The sequence below is a fragment of the Merops nubicus genome, unplaced genomic scaffold (assembly GCF_000691845.1).
Source record: "Merops nubicus isolate BGI_N331 unplaced genomic scaffold, ASM69184v1 scaffold4962, whole genome shotgun sequence".
NCBI lineage: Eukaryota > Metazoa > Chordata > Aves > Coraciiformes > Meropidae > Merops > Merops nubicus.
The window spans coordinates 73,117-94,985 of NW_008591471.1; the positions used below are offsets into that span (position 1 = coordinate 73,117).

At 35.9% G+C, this 21,869-nt stretch overlaps 1 protein-coding gene across 1 annotated transcript in view; it reads right to left on the reverse strand.

Annotated features, from left to right (window-relative positions):
• Nucleotides 1-17,799, reverse strand: part of RAB28 (RAB28, member RAS oncogene family) — a gene marked incomplete at its 5' end in the record, with an annotated part of 59,153 nt that extends 41,354 nt beyond the window's left edge. The window contains 3 exons of the mRNA XM_008950264.1: nucleotides 2,829-2,958; nucleotides 12,356-12,444; nucleotides 17,703-17,799. Coding sequence (XP_008948512.1) covers nucleotides 2,829-2,958; nucleotides 12,356-12,444; nucleotides 17,703-17,799 — 316 coding nt within the window. The remainder of the gene's footprint in view (nucleotides 1-2,828; nucleotides 2,959-12,355; nucleotides 12,445-17,702) is intronic.
• Nucleotides 17,800-21,869: the final 4,070 nt, after the last annotated feature.

Genomic DNA, 21,869 nt, shown 5'->3' on the forward strand with positions numbered 1-21,869 from the left:
AGCTTACTGTGTTCATGCTTCTAATCTATCGCAACGTACAATAAAATAGAATAGTCAAAACTAGCACTGATTCATTTAAATCACCACTAAACAATTTCTTCATGTTTGGTGGAATACTGAAGAATTTTCTGCAAACTAAACAGCATTTAACAGTGACGACAAATTGATACAAAAACACCGCTAATAAATAATGCCACTTTATAGATAATTTAACAGATAGTAGACAATTAGACACCATTTGCTTTCAGTGACAATACTAGCGAAGGAAATTATTTTCATCTAACGGAATTCACATGTACTGTTTTCTATATTACTTTGTTAAGAATCATATTGTGCATTTTCTTCTGGATTTTGTTTGTTTTTTCAAAATTACAGCTTTATTCCCATTTCTGAAGCACCACAGCAGAGACACGAGGTGTATCTACCTCAAAAAAGGAAAAATGTCCATTTCTTTTAGACAATATTAGTAAGTTAAAATGTTCAACTGTAAGCCTAAGCCCAAGCTAGGTGTACTTCACTTTAGCAGCACTAAATTTAAGCTGAGGTTTCAAAATGGATGGTTTCAGCTGTACTTCCAAATTCTTATCTAGGCATCTAAATACTGGCCCAGTGTTTTCCATGTTATGAATGAAAATAAAAGTTTTTAAAAATTGCAAATAATACATTTATTAGAAAGAAAGTTAGATGTTAGAATACAGATATTTCTAGTCTTTAAGTGAGCATACTTGGATATTTTCCTGAAAGACATGTATAGCTCAAAAATCAAGTACAATCCTGAGAGAGAAAAGTACTGACTGAAAGTATTTCTCCTGTATGGTGCATGAGGTCAAGTAAGTCCATCAATTCATCAAATGGCTTTTCTTGGCTTTCAACCTATTATTGCTCTCGCATTGCGTATGAAGTGTCTTATCACTTGCTGAGTAAAGAAGCTGAGCTGTTCAGAACACAGTGATTTCACCTGAAGAACTTTCTACTAGCTTTATCCTTTCATAATATGCAAGAGTCAACACCATGCTTCTATATAAACATTTACCTTGTTCTCTATTTATGTAACAATAGGAGCCTGACTACAGTTACTTCTCACAAGGCACTGAAGTACTAGCTTGGAAGCCCTCCTAGATATTATTCTCCTATCACAGAATTCAAAAAAAAGTAATACACTTCTAAACTCTTTAATTTTTATCATGCTGAAATAAATATAAAGCAAAAAAAAATGACCTCTATAAACATCATCCCCTGCATTCCCAACATCTGTGAGAACAAACACCTTCAGGGTCACACGAAAGCAATAGTTGGCTTTTTCCCCTTATACACAGCTTTTGGAGGAAAACAAAGTAGCAAGCACACTGTTCCTTCAGCTGCTCTTTTCATAAAATGAAAGCTCTTTCTAGATAAAGGCTGACACTGGCTAGTGAAACTCACCCACAAAAACATATTGTATTTGCAGATGCTGCCACGGAAATACTGGCTATTAAAGAATTGCAGGCATGTATGTGAGAAAAATATATATACTTAAGGTATATAACAGAAACAACCCACTTTCAAATGGAAACCTGTATCTGATTTGCTATCTTTACCATATCATTCCTGAAAAAGAACATTATTTATTCTATTTTACAGTGTATCTTACTGTAAATACTTCATAAGATTTGCAGAACTCCAGCTAGGAAGTCCAATTTTTGGGCAAAATATAAATCAGTGAAAAATATTTTTCATTTGCATTTCAACAGAATCTGTATTATTGACTCTGGTCTGCTAGACTACAACACTGTCTGTGTTACACTTTCAGAAGTGCTATTTATATATTGTAACTCTAAGAGCTTCTCTGTTTTCTTCCAAGAAAATAAGTAGTCTTTCATAATTAATATCGTAAAATGTTACGGCATCCCAGTCTTTGCATGGTTTTCCAGTGCTTTTAAACAACCCTAATCTGCTGGATGAGGTATTTTTTTTCAGATTACTTGGAAAGTCAAATCTGGTTTTTGTTGTTCATATAAATATATTTACATTGTTAAAAAATTCTCTGTTTCCATCACTTTTTTCTAAAATTGCTTTATGTTGCTTTTAGCATCTTCAGTAGAAAAAGATAGGAGAGCCAGGATCAAGACCTCAGACATGCTAATAAGGATGGTTCTGTAAGATTTTTTAGCTGGAAATGAGAGAATTTGGAATCCATGCAATTAGGAAAGTAACTAGGTGAAGGTTACTTAAAATGGCATGTTTTGGTGTCCAGAAGAAACCCATTTCATCATACTTATGCGATCAAAAAGAGAACAGCTTAAAAAATCCCAACACAACAGGCAGTTAGTAACCTTATGTGCAAAACTACAGACAGCATGCAAAAAAAGTCAAATAAGGCACTCATAAATATTTTGCCTACTGCACAGTGTAGTTAATTTAAACAATATGTAACAGTACTTAATTTAGCAGTCTCTTGACATACAGAACCATGAAATATACCTGTTATTAGGTCCAGGAATGCTTCCCAGTCCTCCGCTCTAGATGCATGCCATGGCTATATCGTGAAGCCCTATCAAATTCAAAGATGGGTGAGAGAGATCTCTCTATTCCTCTGTGCTGCTCTCCAAGTAAAGAAAACACAGGCAGAGAGGCTGCAGGCCAGCTAAAGCATGATACAGCAAGTCCCTCAACTTAACTGCCCAGAACCAGAATCCTGAGGTACACCCAGATATGTCATTTGTACACATTAACAACAGACAAGACAGTATTTAGTTTCATTTTACTGCAGATATTTGCCCTGTGCCTCTTCTTCAATAGAGAGCAACATCCAGAGTATTTTAATTAATATATAAGTATGAGCAACTTACTTTTATTTCCAACCAAGGCCACAAGTGGCTGTGTTTCTGATTCTTCATTCACTTTTTTTACCACATTATACCAGTCTTCTAAATTTTCAAAACTCTGGCCATTGGTAATATCATAAACCAAGAGAATACCCTAAATAAAAAGATATATTTAAAATGTTACATGTTGCAAAAATATTTTAACACTGTAAAACTTGCAGTCTAATCTATTATTATCATAAAATAGAGCATTAACAAATAACATTGTGTCTTTTAACAAATAATTAAAGGAATTACAAGCTTCTGTAATAAACATTTTATTACAGTATTTCTCCTGCATTCCATGTGTTCCAAATTCAGATGCTAACTGAAATACAAGGGCAGAAAAATAAAAAAAAATCCATAATGAGCAAAATTAGTTATATTAAAAATATTCCAAACTGCATACGCTTTATTCATACTAATAGCAAGACAAAAGTCACACTGGAGAAGGATGTTAGCTAATACTATTTATAGTTTCACTGTTCTCTTTGTGAAAAGAAAAAAAAAAAAAAAAAAATACAAGCAGTTCAATTGTACATTTCTTGTATCAGATATAGTGTGGCCAGCAGAACTAGAGAAGTGATCAACCCCCTGCACTCAGCACTGCTCAGTAACAGCACATCTGGAACACTGTGTTCAGGTTTGGGCACCTCACTACAAGAAAGACCCCAAGGTGCTGGACTAGGTCCAAAGAAGGGCAATGAAGCTGGTGAAGGGTCTAGAGCACAAGTCCTCTGTGGAGCAGCTGAGAGAACTGGGGTTGTTTAGCCTGGAGAAAAGGAGGCTTAGGGGAGACCTTATCACTCTCTACAACTACCTGAAAGGAGGTTGAAGCAAGGTGGGGGCCAGTATCTTCTCTCAGTTAACAAGTGATGGGACCAAAGGAAACAGCCTCAAGTTTAGACTGGACATCAGGAAAAGTTTCTTCACTGAAAGGATTGTAAAGCACTGGAAGTGGCTGCCCAGGGAAATGGTTGAGTCAACATCCCCGGAGGTATTTAAAAGCTGTGTAGATGTGATGCTTAGGGACATGGTTTAGTGGTGGACTTCACAGTGTTAGGTTAACAGTTGAACTCAATGATCCAACCTAAACGATTCTATGAGTGTCATGTCTCTGCTCTCCTTTGAGGAGAAAGGTCAGATTACTTCCTTCACAGGTGTAGAAGGCAAGCAAGAACTACTCGCAAGCTTTAAACTTTTAAAGGAGAAACTAAAGATGTGATAAGAACTCAAACAAAAGGGAATCCCATGTATTTCAGAGGCTACAAGTAACAAATACTCAGTGCAGACATTACTGGGGGTTCCTAAGCACCAATACCCAACATTGTAAAGCACAGCCTATTAACAGCCCAAATGTCCACCTTCTCCTTCCATAATTATAAGATCAGATTTCACAAAGCACTCTCCTCTCAATCATTGAGTCTTATGTTCCTGCTTTTCACTATACCCTAATAAAGTAAATAACTTCTAAATGAGAAACAAAGTCAGAATTGGTTTCTATTGCACTTGTTTTCGTGGAGTTGACATCTGAAGGGAAAAAAAAAACAAACATGAACATTGTTCTTCACATGAAATTTTCACAAACTTTCTAAAATCCAATGCATACAAAATTAGCTGGTTCAATAACACCTTGTCAATACAAACAAATTTTCAAACCAAATTTCTTCAGGCATTTGTCTGGGCCCAGCTTTACTTGACAGTTTCATGAGGAGTGTTCTTAGATCACAAAACAGAGTGCATGCTTACTAAATTAATTTCACAGATGACAAACTGGTAGAGACTGCAATATTATTTGAGAAGACTTTAGATGATATGATGAGAAAAATCTAAAAATAATAAGATGCAATTCAATAAGTACCATGACAAATTCAAAGAAAGCAATAATCAACCACACAACAGAAAACATGTCGCTTTTTAGCAGGTCCTATACAATAGGACTAAGGAGTTATAGTAGATCACCTTTGAGTATGTCAAGCTTATTTTGTAGAAAAAAGGCAAATATCCCACTGGCACGTAACATTCCAGGTGAAATAATGCACCCAGCTTTGGACACTGAATGTCAAAAAAAGGGTAGACTAAAAGAGACCAGTAACAATATCAGAGGTTTAGAAACCATGACTGACATCAGAAAATAGAAAAAAAAAAATGGACTGTTTCAACAAACACAAGACTGATGGCAGACATGATGGTACTGGTGAAAGTTTTGAGACAAGATAATAGGAGTTCTCCTTTTACATGCTCTTATACATAGCTTGCAGATGACACTAAACTGGGAGGACCAGCCAATGTGCCTGAGGTTAGGGCTGCCATTCAGAGACAGGCAGACACGCTCAAGGAGTTGGCAAACAGGAACCTTTCAACATTCAACAAGGACAAATGAAATGCCCTGCAGCTGGGGAGGAATCAGCCACACAGACTGGGGGCTGACCAGCTGGGGAACAAATGAAAATGACCTGCAGGTCTTGGTAGACAGCAAGCCAAACATGGGCCAGCAACATTCCCCGTCAGCAAGGACAGCCAATGTGATCCTGGGCTGTATGAGCAGAAGCACAGTCACTAGACCACAGGATCTGTTGTTCCACTCATTACTTGTCAGGCCATATCTGAAGTAACATATCCAGTCTTAGGCCCCTCAAGCCATCAATTAGGTAGAGTAAATTCAGCAGAGGGCCTCTAAGATCATCACAGGCTGAAGCACTTGCCCTGTGAGGAAAAGATATGGGAACAAAATTCTTCAGTATGAAAAGAAGGTGGACCTGGGAGGACTTAAAAGCAACCATGAAGTAGAAGAGGCCAGGCTTTTCACAGTAGTGAAGGAGTAGCAGGAGGACAAAACACAATGGGCATAAGTTAAAACAGAAATTCAAACTAAGTACAAAAAAAAGCTTTTTCACCATGAGGAGAACTAAGCAGTGGAATAGGTTGCCCAAAGAGATTTCTCATTCTCCATCCTTAAGGGTTTATGAGAAGGAACTTAATAAAGCCTTGAGCAATCTAGCCTTAACTCACAGCTGGATCCTACTCTGAGCAGAAGGTTTGACTAAAGACATCCTGAGATACCTTCTGCCCTGAACCTTCTTATGATTCTGTGATCATTACAACATGTAGCAATAGGTTTAACTTAGAGCATGAAGATTACAGCAAGGGTACATACTAGAAAAAATGTAAACATTAAGAGTAGCAAGTTCTGAAATACACCAACTTCAGGGACAGCAGAGGCACTATACACTGGAGGATAAAAATTAAATAGACATTATACAGGCAGCTTCAGAGGAGGGCAACAGATTCCACTGAGATTTCATCAGTTCTCACTTCCCTATGATAGCAATACAAGTCTATCTCTTCCTTCAATGCCATCAACTCGTTGGCAAAACGAGTTTTTGTTCCATGTATTTATATGGGTGCTGTTAATTTCTGATGAACAGATTTCACTGGTTACTTCAAGGAAATTAAGAATTATGATAACCATCTTTTCCCTTGATATCTTTCCTTCATTACTAAGCAAATCTAATATTAAGTACCGACTTTCATCTTCCAACTTTTGTACAATTCATTCCTTAATATCTTGTATCTCAGTTAACTTCTGTCTACTTCTAGTACTATCCAAATGCTGTGCATGTATTTGCCGTTCATAATACAAGCCTTGGTCTAGGAAGGACATACTGATGTTATTAAAGGCTCAGGGGAAAAGAAGAAAATCAAGCTGAAGCACAGGTATTGTAAAAGTAAAAAAAAAAAAAAAAGAAAAAAATCAGAGCCATAAGACTGACAGTCGTAAATGAGAAAGACCACATGGCATGCTGCTTTCACCAGTGGTCAAGTTCTCTCATCATCTCACCAAAAAGCAGAGCAGAGTATCTAAACCATCTTCAGCACTGATGACTTTATCAGGGTTAGATGTAAGACAAAGTTAATAGAATCTGAGCATTTAAGGTTGGCCAACTCTGTTTCTAACCAATTCTTTACCAAAATGCTATTCTGCTATATGTCCTCTAGCCAACTGCAGCATACCTAGATCTTTGGAAGAAAGGGCATTCGTGGTGCATTTGCCATGAAAGAAATCACTGAACAAAGTTCACAGCTAGCTCACCTAACGCCCCTTTTTTTTGAATCTTGTCAATAGTTGCTATACTTAAAAATGGCAGGTATGACATCTTAAGATCTTTTAAAGGCAGCATCACATCCAGGTCATAAAAAAAATGCTTCTTGCTTAGATTTTTGCCACAACACCACTCTATAGGCAACTTAGCATGATACAGATAAATAATGAAGGACTAGTCGTAACTCCACAGCTACAATTTACTTCACTTTTTTTAATCTACCATAGAAACCCCATCATTGCTTTCACAAAAATGCATCATATTTTCCATAAACTTACAGTATATGGAGTACAGAATGAGCAGACAGTATAAAAGCTGTTGTTTCCCTCTGACACATGAGGAATTCAGAAGGAAAATTAACACTAGCCTTTTTACACAAAAGTAGCACATTTCCTTGCCATGGAAAAGGTTTGAAACACATGGTGGACACCACGCCAAGAACAGCGTGTTAATTCTCTCGTCTCCAGCAACGTGGCAAATAGTCCCTGCTTGCATAATTGCACTCTAGTGAGAGAGACATTTTGCCTACATTAGTGTATATGTGAGTGCTTTTTGTTTTGGAATTACAGAGTATTTTCAAAAATAGGTCACTGGTAACTGAGAATACTGCAGAAATGATTTGCTGGTCTCTGGAGAAGGTAGAGTCTGCAGTACTCTTATTCTGTTAACAAGCCAATTTAGGAAGCAGCATATGCCAGCTCTTAAAGATATTTTAAACTAGATATATGTGTAGGGGCAGCAATTACAGGTAAGAGATGGGAGCAGTTCTGAAATATTTACTATGCAAGCAGCAGTGGTGCTATGATATAGTAGAACTGCTATTATGGAAGTACTGTAACCTGGCAATATAGTCACACTAGGCAATCTACATTAAAAGGTGTCAAGATTATGTCAAGATATGTCACAATAAAAGAAAGCTACAGAAAACACTAATTAATGCCATATGTTTTCTTTGGGGTTATCCTTAGCTGCCCCCATCTGATGACTGACTTTAGTATGAAGGAACCAAATTAATTTCCAAATTTTCATTAATATTCATTAAATACATCAGACTGAAATTCTGAAGTATTTTTTCTAGATAGAGAATATTCATTTTAGAAAAGAGTAACTTTATTATGATAGCTTGTACATCTGCAGAATTACTATTTTTTCAAGTGAAAACAGTTTACAGTCTGCATATACTTAGCATCAGCATAGACAAGGGTGGATATGGTCAAACACAAGTGACTAAGTTGCCATAACTGAATGGGCTACTGTCTATCAGTTCAGCTGTGGTAACTGACTACACGATCAGTCTCAGCCTCCCTCCGTTCCGAGATAAATCAGTTTTAATCAACACTGACAGAAAACTGTTTATTAGCACTTTTTATTTATAAAGATCAAAAAGCTCTGTTCCCCCGCAGCTTGCAGAGTTCTCACCTATCAGTGAAATTCAGCTACCAAGATACTATGCAGCAACTATATTGTTCCAGATGAGCAACACCAGAGAAAAAACAGGGAGGAAAAAAGCGCAACTGCCTCAACACAGCAAGTGAGCTGCAAATTCTCCAACTTCTCCAACTGCAACCACGCAAGCCAACTAAGTAGGTTCTCATGCTCGCATCTGGCACTCTGATTTTATAACGTGGCAGAAGAAATCAGGGATCTCAGTCAAAAAGTGGCACCTTGACCAAAACATCTGTCATAGAATCATGGAATATTTGGGTTGGAAGGGACTTCCAAAGGTCATCTAGTCCAACTCCCCCACCATAAGCAGGGACATCTCCAACTAGATCAAGCTGCTCAGAGCCTCATCAAGCCCGACCTTGAATGTCTATAGGGATGGGGCCTCCACCCCAATGTGGGCAACCTATTCCAGTGATCTATCGCTCTCTTATTGAAGAACTTTTTCCTAACATCTAACCTAAATCTACCCTTTTCTAATCCTAGTGAATTAGAAACCTTTTTCTATCCTAGGGAATTGATTTAGCTCTCAAAGAGAAGGAAATCTCCAGTGGCAAGGTTTGCAGTAAAGTGTAGATGTATGCTCCACTTACTCCTCCTGGTATCTTTATCAAATTTCAGCTGAGATCAAGTGAACTGTAAAATTTTCAGTTGCTGCGGGTTCTCAAAACTTTCATCGCTGGCTGGTCATAGTATTTTATAAGTAGGTCTACCATACATTTGGATTTCTGAGCAGAAAACCAAGAATCCAGCCACCTGTGACTTCTGCAGCTTACAAGGACTAACCAGGTGAAGTCTGTACAAGACTACGAACATCTGCAAATATTGGATAAAGGCATGATGCATACTGTAGGCATGCTGCAAGCTATTCTACATGTGTACTTTAAATCTGAATTATTTAGATTTGGAGAATATGTGCAGATGAACAAGATTCCTGCAACAGAATCAAATAATCTACTCTGTGTGTACGTGTACAGCTGGTGTATTTCACGAACAAGATGTTTAAAATCCCAGTTGCATTACACACGCTGACCAAATGCAACACACCATGGGTAAACATATTTCTTTCGTGGCAGCCTTGGCTAGAGTTACTCCACTATTTTAAAGGCTTTCTTGTACTTGGGAACCCAAAACTGAACACAGTACTCCAAAGTGGCCTCAAAAATGTCAGACAAGATGATAAACCCTTTCCTTGATTTGCCTACCTCATTCTTACTAACACAGCCCAGTACTCAGCTTTTACTGTTGCAAGGGTGCATTGCTGACTCACATTCAACTGTTTTGTTGTTTGGGTTTGGTTTTTTTCCAGTAGGCCTCCCACCTTAACAGAATGACTGAGGTTGGAAGGGACCTCTAGAAGTCATTTGGTCCAACACCTCTGTTCAAGCACGGTCACTTAAAGGCAGCTGCTCAGGACCACATCCAGACAGCTTTTTAATATCTCTGAGGATGGAGACTCTACAACCTCTCTGGGTAACCTATGCTAGTGGTTGGTCATTCTCACAGTGAAAAAGTGTTTCCTGATATTCGGAGGGACTGTCCCACGTTTCAGTTTGTGCCCATTGCTTCTTGTCCTGAGCATCACTGAAAAGAGCCTGACTCCACCTTCTTTGCACCCTCCCTTCAGGTATTTAGATACATTGATCAGATCACCCTGAGCCTTCTCTTCTCCATGCCCATCTTTTCTTCACATATTTCTTCACATATTCCAGTCCATTATCAGCTTCATGGCCCTTCATTGGATGCTCTTCAGTGGATTCTTCAACAGTCAATACCCAGCATGCATAAGGTCATTCTGTCCCAGATGCAGGACTTCACTTTGTCTTCAGTGAATTCACAAAGTTTCTGTTGGTTCATTCCTTCACTTGGTCATGGTCTCTCTCAAGAGCAGCCCTACACTCCAGCATATTGACCAGTCCTCCCCAGTCTGGTGTCATTTGCAAACTTATAATACTTTGTTCCATTATTCAAAGAATTAATAAAAACCATAACCCCAGTACAAACCCCTAAGAAATACAGCTTGTAACCAGGCACCAGTAAGACACTGAGCTATGGACCATCTCCCCTTGAGTCCAGCATTCCATATACTTTTTCAGTCACCTTATGGTCCATCTAGCCAGAAAATGCAGTTTCTCTGTATTTTGTCTGTAATAATATCATGGGAGACTATGTCAAAGACCTTGCTGTAGTGAAGCTAAATGACATTCACTGCTCTCCTCTCCACAGAGCCAATCAAATTGGATGGGCACAATTTACCCTTGCTAATTCCATGCTAGCTCTTCCCAATTACTTCCTTGCTGCTTTGCTGTCCACTCACAGGAACTTTTATATGTACTGAAAAGGATTTTTCTCTCTAAATACTCATACTTGTTCTACTTTATCTTTGCTCTTTTTCCTCTACAAAGCTACAGATGTTTAACATGAAATGAGCTTCTCCCTAGAAACAAGCTGAAAGCAGTGTCTTTCCAAATTATTCATGGTGTTTCATGAACAGATGAAAATAAAGATACTGTTATGTGTCTTTAACAGGTGCTGTTATAAACCTAATAGAAAAGTGTGCAACAAGTTCAGCTTTGATGATAAGAAGCCTATCACAGACACTGGAAATACTTGCAACAGTGGGTGAGAGAACAGCCTTTGGTACATTAAAAAAATGTGGGTTACAGTTAGGGTTGGAGGAGAATTAAGTCAGAAGAGATTGGACGTAGTGTTTTTTTGTTAATGTGCTCAGAATGACTAAAAATCAAACTTCTGTAACTTTAGGCTTAGTGGTATCAACTTTTTCACTGCTGTCGGGCACTGGTATTAACTTTTTGACCTGCTATTGCTGATAAGGAACTCCCAAGTTTATCACCAGACTCAATACAGAAAAGGTTAACAGCCTTTTATTTCCTTCACTGAGTTTACTTTGAGCATATGTCAACAATTTGTGATTAATCAAACTCCCTCTGTCATGGAAGCCACTTTCTCCTGTTGCTTGGTAGAACTTTAACAGGGCAGCAAAATGGTTTATATTAAAAAACAAGAAAGTGCTATAAAAGAGATGCAACAGCTAAAAACGTTTAGACTTTATTGAAAGTGACAAAATGTTAAATTGACAAGCTTGTCTTTATCCAATTAACTAATATGTTCTAATCTTCTTATGCTCTACTTATTAGTACAAAGTTTCTGTCCAATAAAACTTTTAGGATTCCATATTCTATTGCTTAGAGTATTGGGGGAAAAAATAGGAGCCTTTGCTTTCTTTTCAGGTAAATACAATATATATAATAAAACATGTTAAGTCTATTGTCCTCACTACAAACTCTAAATTAAAGAACAGAGTACATTTTAGGATCACTCATGCTAAGAAGTTTGGCACAGTACATCCTTCTAAATCACTCCATAACTCAAGATATTGTTATAATATTTAGGTCTTACTTAATCCTACCATTCACTTCAAGTTGCTCAGTTAACACCAAGATAAAATTAATTTTCATTGGATAGCAGTTCTGCAAAAATATTAAGCTACCTGTTTGCCTCCTTTTGTTTGCCCTCTTATAACCCCAGTTGCATGTATGAGTTTAATGGTGTAGGATTGCTCTTAATTTCCTCCTTCTAGATCCCCAGGAGGCATCTGTTCTAAAAGCAGCCACTCCATCTACCATGTGGATATCCAAATAGCCTTCACTATTTACTATGACTGCTTTTCTTAACTCAGGACACAAAGCATGGAAATGTGCATTTGTTCTTGAGAGTTATTCAGATCTACAAATGGACACCTTTGCTTTGCTTTTTATGTAGCTCTAAAAAATTAACTGCATACCAAAATTAGACTTGCATATTAATATCAATGAAGTTTATGTTGAGATTCAACATTTTTGATATCTACAAAACAACAACCTGTAAGGTATGTATAATTTTAAGAACAAAATTTCAATGACTGTTACATAAATACTATAGATACAATTATCATTCATACTGTACCTGAGCTCCATAAATATATTTATCCAACATCTTGCCTCCTATCGTCTGCCCCCCTACATCCCACACTTGAAGAGTAACATTTAAATTTCCTGAAAAAGAGAATGATAGAGATATTGTGTAACCCAGAAAATTTAGATACAAACAAAAGTTAAAGATATATTATTATAGCATGTAAAGATACATTATCATGGCAGGTAATAGAGCTCTCACCTGACAACACAAATAGCTTTTTACAAGTATACAATTAATAGTAACTAAATTTCAAGACAAAGATGACTGTATCATTTAGATAAATGTCACCTATGTCCAGCTAAGTCATTAAGATGCAGTAAAGCCATAGCTAAGTATTAACATATTGAATACATTAACAGAAAAGAATTTGAATTGCATGAAGTATAACATTCCTAAATATAAATTAAATCACATATCTCACTGAATAAACACGTAAAACACTACATAGAAAGCTCTATTCTGTAGCACTTGGAATTGAAAGGTAATACAATTAATGTAACTTAATCACATAGTTTCATACTCTGTGTCCCTTCCCTGCACCTCCAAATTTTCTTTACAAATCTATAAGTGCAGAAAATCTGCACAGTAACTGTGTTTTGGTAGTGATGCTCTCAGTACTCTACTATACTTGTTAAATAATTACATAGTTGACAGATTAAAAAATGGAAATACTGACCCATATTTAATTTGAGGATGCAAACGATCATTTCCTCCACCCACCACCCCAAAGTAAGCAACTAAACTAGACATGATTTACAGAATCTCATCTTCAAAACTCTACACCAAGAATAGTTCTCCCTTTCTACTCTAAACAGCCTCTAAGCTATGTTAAAACTGTTTTCAGAGTTCAAAGGTTTTCAAAAAAAGGAAAAAATCAGTGTAAATTAAGAATATGTAATATGCCACAATCTGCACATTCTGTAAGCTAACAGCTCAGAAACCCACAGACTAAACATACACACAGAGCAACATGCACAGCCCCACATGCATACAAACACATGAAAGTATAATTTGGCTTATTCTACATGGTGAGAAGTGTTGAAAACTGTACTGATTACCTGAAAGCACCAAACTCAAATGCAGTAAAGTCTAATTTTTTTCTAATCCACATACAGCTTACATAACTTACATGTTAATAACAATTCTACTTGCAAATAATCGTAACTGCCTATTAATTTTTCTATCTTTTTTTCGTTCGAGAGTAAAAATAACGCAGCAAACTCCACATCATAACAATTGAGAGTTTATAGAAAAATAACACAATATTTTGGGCTGATAAAAAAAAAAAATCACATAAAAGAGTTGAATTAAGATTTATCAATAACTTTATTTTATACACTGTGATCAATTTGTAACCAACACACTCACATTAGTTATGCAAGTGAGCGTGCTCCACAGAAACATATCCCAGCACTCAGTGAATATAATCAGCAAATTAGAACCAGATAGCTGAATATATGCTACTTGTGGTATTAAATATACTACATCATATTTTTATGATGCATCTTGTTTTAATCTGTTTAAAAGTCCAGATTTCCTAAACTGCTACTTTGGTCTCAAACATATAAAGATGAATGTGAAACAATCTATTCACAGTACTTTTAAGTTAGACTGAGTTTTATCTAACACAAAGGCAAAGAATTTCTACATGAAAATTAGTAAACAAATCACAAACACTCCAGCTCAACCTTTCATAGAATAAAAAGCTTATTTGTTTTGACAGTGCATATACTGTGTATTAATTAATTATGTTAAAAGCTTAGAATATAAGTGACTGCAAACAATGCATGCAAGTCATCCCTAAAGCATCTGGAGTGGATAAACTGGTCAATCCACAGTTCAAAATGACTGCATTCTCAGGGGGTAGACAAACTAAAAGCTCACCATGCTGCAGTATTCCACCTCTAACTTGGCTGTACGTATTCTACAGGAAATTTACCATGTCATTCATGCCAGCTATTTGAAAAAAAAAAGCTTTATAAATATTATCCTGCTCAAATGCAACAATTTTCAGATGCCTTTTGTGTTCAAATGCTTCAAAAAGTTTATAACATCATTTCTGCTCCTCAGAGTAGTAATCATGCACAGTATACTGGGCTTAGTATCTGGATAACTGTAAAAAATTATATGAAAAACTTTAATGCAGGAAGTCAAATTGAATGGTGTAACAGTCACTGGTTGACTTAAAAATTTACTATTATGAATTTTTTACTTTCCTTCACTAACAATAGAAAAAAGACAACTGGGGAAAAAAAGGTTGGAGTGTTCATTTAAGGTGAAGGGGTTCTTAAGGAAGACCTCACTAGCCACTCAAATTCCCGGCGATCACCTCCAGTGCAAAATGGTTATTTTCCCTTTTTTCCAGTTAGTTCCTGTAATATTTATTTACTTTGTGCTCAGATGGATTTTGGGGGAGAAAAAAAGGACGTTAGGATTATTCTCACAGATGTAAAAATACTCTGGATAATTTAATTAATTATGATAGTAGCACCTAAACTTTTCTGCAAAGAGTTCAAAATCTATTTTCTCATAGATATAAGAGGAACATACAAACTGGAGAATGACAACCAAAAAAGCCATGCATAATAAGACAGTCCTTAGAAACAAGTTTAACATACCAATAACTCAAGAATCCCACAAAAAAAAATATGTAATACACAAAACCACAGTAGTAATTTTTTATTCTGCAGAACATGCACACTAATATTAAGGTAAAATAACTGAGGCAAAATAACAGTGCAGGTATCTAGACTGCTTCTGGTATGAACTGAAGCCACCAGGCTGATTGAATGCTCCTGCAGAAGTATGCTTGGTGCACTAGTTAACCTTACTTAAAGTGCTGTACAGTCAAAATGGAACTAAAAACACATTTGCTGACTTTTTGCACTAATGACTTAAAAAAAATATGCTTTTAACAGAAGAATGCTGTTTACTGGACTGCATCCATAACCTTCCTAAAAGTACTTGACTATGGCTCTTAAGAATCTCTATCAGCAGACCCTCTGACTAATAGATACACCATTTAAGCAGTACAATCTCCAGCATGGCTGCCCCCAGACTATACAAGCTACTGCATCAATAAATATACTGAAATAGATCTGCATTTGAAAAAAATATTTTGAACAAGCTGCATAAAGATAATTTGTCGACAGTTGAGCACCAAAAGTCATACTGTTCAAAATTACCCAAGGGATTTACTATTCCTGTTAAACCACATTGTTTTACCATGTAAAATACTTACCTTTCTCACTGCAAAACTGCATCAGTTACTAAAACAATTGGAGACATACAGCTTTTATTTTTAAAAATTTAAAATAAATAAATAAATAAATAAACCCACACCAGGAAAACAGTACTTTACAAGCTAAACTGCATTTCTGATGTGGCCTAGTGTAAACTTCTGGGCAATTCTAGAAATCAGTAATTTTAACTTCTGAAATCTCTGCTTACATTTAAAGAAGAAAAAAAAAAAAAATCTAATACTGAACCTTTAGTATTCATCAGTTCTCCTACTAAATAAGAGAAATCGAGGTGCCTCTTTTTCTGCAGATACAGCCATGGTAATTTCTGTGCAGCAGTATGAATTAACATTTCAAGTAAACACGGCAGCTCTGCAAACCCAGAACTAATCAAGAAATTAGAAAAATCCGTTTACTTAACTAATGCTTCCCATTCCAGTATTTGGAAACTTTACCTCCCTCTCTCTCCTCTTCCTTCCCTCCCACCGCCCACCACCAGTTCAGCTTACCTATAAAACACAGAAATCCATATATACCTAAACACATATGTAGGAACAGACAAAAACCAGAATGACAATCTACAGGAAAATGCTTTTTCCTGAGTATGAATGCATTCCATGCACATTACTATTTTATTAATGATGAATGAGGAAAATAGACTTTGCTGGGGCTTTGGTGCTACTTTCATCTACATTCTGATTTTATTACAAAATAAATTAGAAGAAAGTAAAACATGAATGAACCAATAGTTGATAATGTTCCAAATTTTCTACTCAACAAGAATATTTAGAATCCCAATAATGTCCTAATAGCTTCTGTATGATTAACAGCTGGAAAAAAAATTAAAAAATACAAGTTCTCAGCATGCACACTGCATGATTTGTGTACACGTTCCACTTGCAAGTACTGCTGTTAAGCATTATGCACACTGGTATTTTTAGAGGCATGAGCAGAACAATAAAAAAAATTATTCTGTTGATTTTATGGAGAAATAAAAACTGAAATTTGGTACTTTATCACTCACCAGATACTAAAAAAGTACAGCAAAATGGCCAAACCAAAATAGTGAATGCAGGAACAGTCTGAAAAGATTATTCTGTTTCACTTAAGAAACCGTATAAACATAATCAAGAAATTATTGCCAATATACTTTTAACAAAATAAGTTAAAGAACTGTAGACATTTTCTTATAACTTCAGGTTACAGCTAAAATGCTTCACTTCTTGGCTTGCTTCCCTCCCCACCCTCCACAAGGAAAAAAAGACAGAACTTGCATCAACTTTATCAAGTCTCTCTACAACTTTTAATAATTGTACATACTTTAACTTCTTCTGATTTCTAAAGCCAGAAGAAAATACATTTAATTAAATACTTTCATACTTAGAAATGGAGCAAGCACAAATCCATTAAGACTTATTTCAAACCCCTAATTGTTCAGAGACAAACTTCTACCAGTAACTATTCTTTCTTAATTATTTCTTTGCATTTTCTATGCCGTGTGCTGCAACTGGCATCTAAATAGTTTCTTTGCCGTCGTGAAGTGAAACATCTTGAATGCTCAAACTGTATTTTTATGAGTGCCGAGGGACCCTAAATTTTAGTGGTCTATTAAATGCCAGCAATTTCATGCTGCCTTGCATAAAACAGCATTCACATATTAGAGCACTGCGATTCCATAGCTGCATTATGCTTCTCTCACACAACTCAAACACAAGTTATATATTTCATTTTAAAAAGAAAAAAAAAAATTCTTTCAAAATGTATATACTTTTTCAACGAATATATTTAAAGCTCCCTTTCATTGTTTTATGTTACACTATCCACGCGGACAGAAAATATACTCAAGTAGAGATAATAAAAATCGTTAATATAGGTAGCATTACTTTTAATTTTTTTACTTAAAGACACAAGTTGCAAATGCATAACCCTTTGTCATCTGGCAAGGAAGTACTAACAAAATTTTCCCTGAATAAGCCATTTTACTTTGCCACAAAAAGCACTGTACTAAGCTTATTTAGTATACATTACTTTGAAGAATCTGTTTCTGCAAGTCTTACTGCTGTCCAATCTTTTAGCATTAGTTTTTATTCTCTTACCTGGCAGTATTATCCTTTTCAAGAAGAAGTCCAGTCCTATGGTTTGTTTATACTGTTTTCCAAACGTTTCTTGGGCAAAACGTGTCGCTAAGGATGTCTAAAACAGAACAGTATCAAATTAAGTTGTCATTTTAAAGCAGAAAACTTCATGTTAAGCCAGAAGTATGAAATACAGTTAAGCACTTCTCAACCCAGAGCATGCTGACAGTGTTCATGGATTTGGATTGACAAGCAGTCCAGCCAATTTAAACATAATAAGAGATGGTGGCCAAGGCTACTAGTTTATGCAAAAAGAAGCCAAGTGCATATTTCTCGTGTATTTCCAAGATACTGTGATATTCATATCACACAAATTTGAATGAGGTATCATTAAATATACACTCAACCCGTCACGAATCTAAGTGACACTACGCATACCTGGAGAGCTTATTATTTTTAAAAAGTGCTCATTCCTAAAACAAGGGTGTTTCCCTGGTCCAGAACACCACGATCCCAGACCAACTTTCCAGGAGGGAACAGAGATCTGCACTGTGCAGAGCCCCATAGGGGCTCCAAAGTGTGGCAGGCTACCTGCCACTCTACATCAAAGTTTCAGGATCAAGAATTACATGAAGTCTAAGATAGGGAGAATACTTTCCTGCACTCAGAAGATTCTAAACTTATGTTAAGAATGCACATTTGTAGAATCAATTCTTTAAGTAGAATTTTGTAAATTTATTTCTTCCATTTATATTCTGTGGATTTATGAAAGTAGACCAATACACTGTTGACTTAATAATCAGCTTTTACTAAATACTGCTACAAGTGCACACAACTAACCTGCATGAAGTAATGAAGCAAGGCATTTCTATTCTCTCACTAGAAATTTAAGTTCTCCATGCAAGGTAAAAAAAAAAAACGACAAAAAAAAAAAAAGAAGGCATATTATCTAAGGTTAAAAAAAAGGAATATAAATAGGTCCAGTTATAAAGAACACAAAAGTTTGTATTGCGGGAAAAAATAAATACTATATTGAAAATAATTATCACATAGATAAAACACATCCTATATTAAATTAGTGGTCTACACTTACAAATCACTTGTTGACATCCAAAAATATAAAAATAAAGTAATAGCAGAGGAAAAAAAAGCCTAACAGCCTCACAAAACCATTGCACTATCTGAGAAAACTCAAAATGGACAAAAAGGAAATTTTTTTTTCCCATCTTTCTGTTCTTTGAGACCCAAAGAGATGAGCCACGTTAACTATTATTAGAAATCTGTTAGATCACATTTATTTAAAAATGCAATAGCAAATAATACCAATAGTTCTGAAAAAAGAGAATAGGGAAGTTCTACTAATAGAACAGTTATAACAAAGATCTGAATTATGCTAATCATGTCAAATGTACACAGGAAGAAAACATAACTTTTGTTCCTGCATGAAAATATGATCACCAGAGCTCCAGCATTAAAGCTCTAGTACAAATAGGCAAACACTCGTCAACTGTTAAATTACCTACAAAGTGATTAACAAATATTTACTATTTGCTTGTTTCTGTATCACATTTATATCCCTATGACTCTCATATATCTAGAATAAATAATCTTTTGGTATCAGAAGATATGTTTGGGAAGTCATCCAAAAAATCAGTTAAAGACAACAGCAACATTTTCATTTAATTTATTGAACTCAAGCCCACAGGATTAAAAATATATAAACAAATGGAGAGAAAAAAAGCAAGTAAACTAGAAATAGCATGATTGTGCTTGTATATTTATATCACTATGGAAAGGGTGAAGACCACAGAGGATGAACTGTGAGAAGATTCTTCTGCCTACAGCTATGTGACAGTAGAACCGACATGACACAAAAACAAAATTCATTACAGTTTTAGACTGTAGCACTGCAAAAGTCTGAAGAACTGATTCTGTTAATCGCAACAGTTATCATGTCAAGATTACAAAGACATTATTTTTAATCTGTCATGATCTTAAAGATGTAGGTAAGAGTAAAAACACTGCAGGAATACACCATACAGTCTTCTCCTTGATATTTTCCTTTTCAGAAAAGTAACCACTACCCATGGAACAGATTAAAATATCATCCGACTATATCATGGTATTCTATATTCTCCACCACACTAATTTAGATCCCCATTAAATAAGCAACCACTCCCTTCTTGTTTTAAGGGCTCAGTAAATATTAGCTTTATCACTCTGTGACACTCAATATTCCCTGAGGGCTTCTAGGGGTGTTAGTGAAAATAAACAACATACATTCAATTAACAGCCAACCAATAAGAGCAGCAAGCAATCAACAGCATGGCAAAGTTCTCTTAAAACAGTTTTCCTCTACTGTGTGCTCAAATGTGCAGGAATTTATAGCAGAAAAATCATTGACTAACTCCTTTTTAATTTTTTTTTTTCTCATAAAGGTTAGAATTCAAAAAAGGTGTTGGGCTACCAGACTAGAGTCCCCTATTCGCAGAACAAGCATTTATCCACAAAATACTGAGAGCAACAACAGTAAACTCCACAACAGTTAACGAAGAAGTTATGTCAATTAATATTCAAGTACTTCTACAATGCAAATACTCCTTTCAATCTTAATATTCTCCTCTGCCGTGCTTGCCAAAAAAGATTCTGCACAACAGTTTTGCCTGTAAGGAGATGCTGAGTGTAATCTATGTAAAAAAGTAATGTAAGTTAAATAATGATTCAGTATAACTATAGCTGTAAATATAAACAGGTGATCAGTGACTTTTTAAAAAAGAATTATAACAATTATTCATAAAATTTCAGCCATAAATGCACATATCAGGGGATACTATGATATCAAGAAGGCCTTGCTCCTTCACATCTCTGCTAAGACAACCAGACCACCAACTTTCATAGCAGACTTTCCATTAGGCTCAGTTTTGCAGGTTCATATATTTGCCTTAAATGCTTCAAAGCAAACGTTGGTATGCTGTTCTGAACAGCAATATATACTACTGAAGGCTGGTGTTACAAACTCCCTCCTTTCAAAAATAATGTCTTTGGGTTCTTTAGCAATCAATACAGCGGAAAAAAAAAATAAAATTAAAAAAAAAAATGTAAAAATTGCAATACTCCAAGTGCAAAACACAATGGGATATTTGGGAAGGTTTTTTTGAAACAACCGAAGATGCAGCTAAAACTCACACAATTTTTTGCTTCTATTTTTCAATGTCAAAAGCTCAGCAGTCTAAACTGCTGTTCCTAAACACCTGTATACTGAGTAAATAGAGAAGCAAATGTGAACAGTACTTATGAAATAAATTGAAAAGTCTGCAAATTGAAAGTCAAATGGAAAAAGTAATGATAGTCAGCTCTAACTGAAACTGACTACCCACCAGGACAACACAAACTTACAGAGAAAACCCTGCCAATGACAAATCTTTCAGTAAAATCCTGTAGGGGAAATTTTTCGAGAAATGTTTTGTAGTTGTTAGAACAAAAACCTAAAATCAAAATTCAATAGGACGCAAGCACATAGTTCTGAAGCCATGAATTTCATTCACGCACCAACTTTAGCAGCCAACTGAGAATCCACTTTCCAAAAAGCAACATGTATCTATCCCTTCCCTCACTCCCTATTACAATGTTAATGCCACCCTCGAAGCACAGCAACATTCACTCCTCAGTCATGCCCCATCCCTATCAGAAAGAATTTTAAGATAGATAAAATGAAACGGAACACTAAGCTAAGCAACAAAAAGCTTTAACCAGCATAAAACCACACAACTGTCCAGCACAGAGAATTTCTCAGTGAGAACAATCTAGCTCTATAAGTGGGGGAAGTATTTTGCAAACAAAGGAGTTAGTTCTGTTCTCTGAAGCTGACATCTTTACACCCCGCCCCTAACTACTGATGAAACTTTGTTCACTGAAAAAGAAAAAATTATCACAAGTTTTTGACAATAGACAAGGATCTATGGAGGCAGGCCAATCTGCACAGGACTGGATGCAACTTTCCATTTCCAAAACTGAACAGTGACAAGGATGCTTTTGTCAACATCGATGAAGTTTTTGAGCCTACGTGTAAGAACAAGATCCAGAATTGGCACAATGCTTAAAAGTCTGGCATCCTAAAGCAAGCAGGACACCACTGCATATCACAGCCACTACTGTAGCTCCCACACACTGCCACACCACATCCAGCTT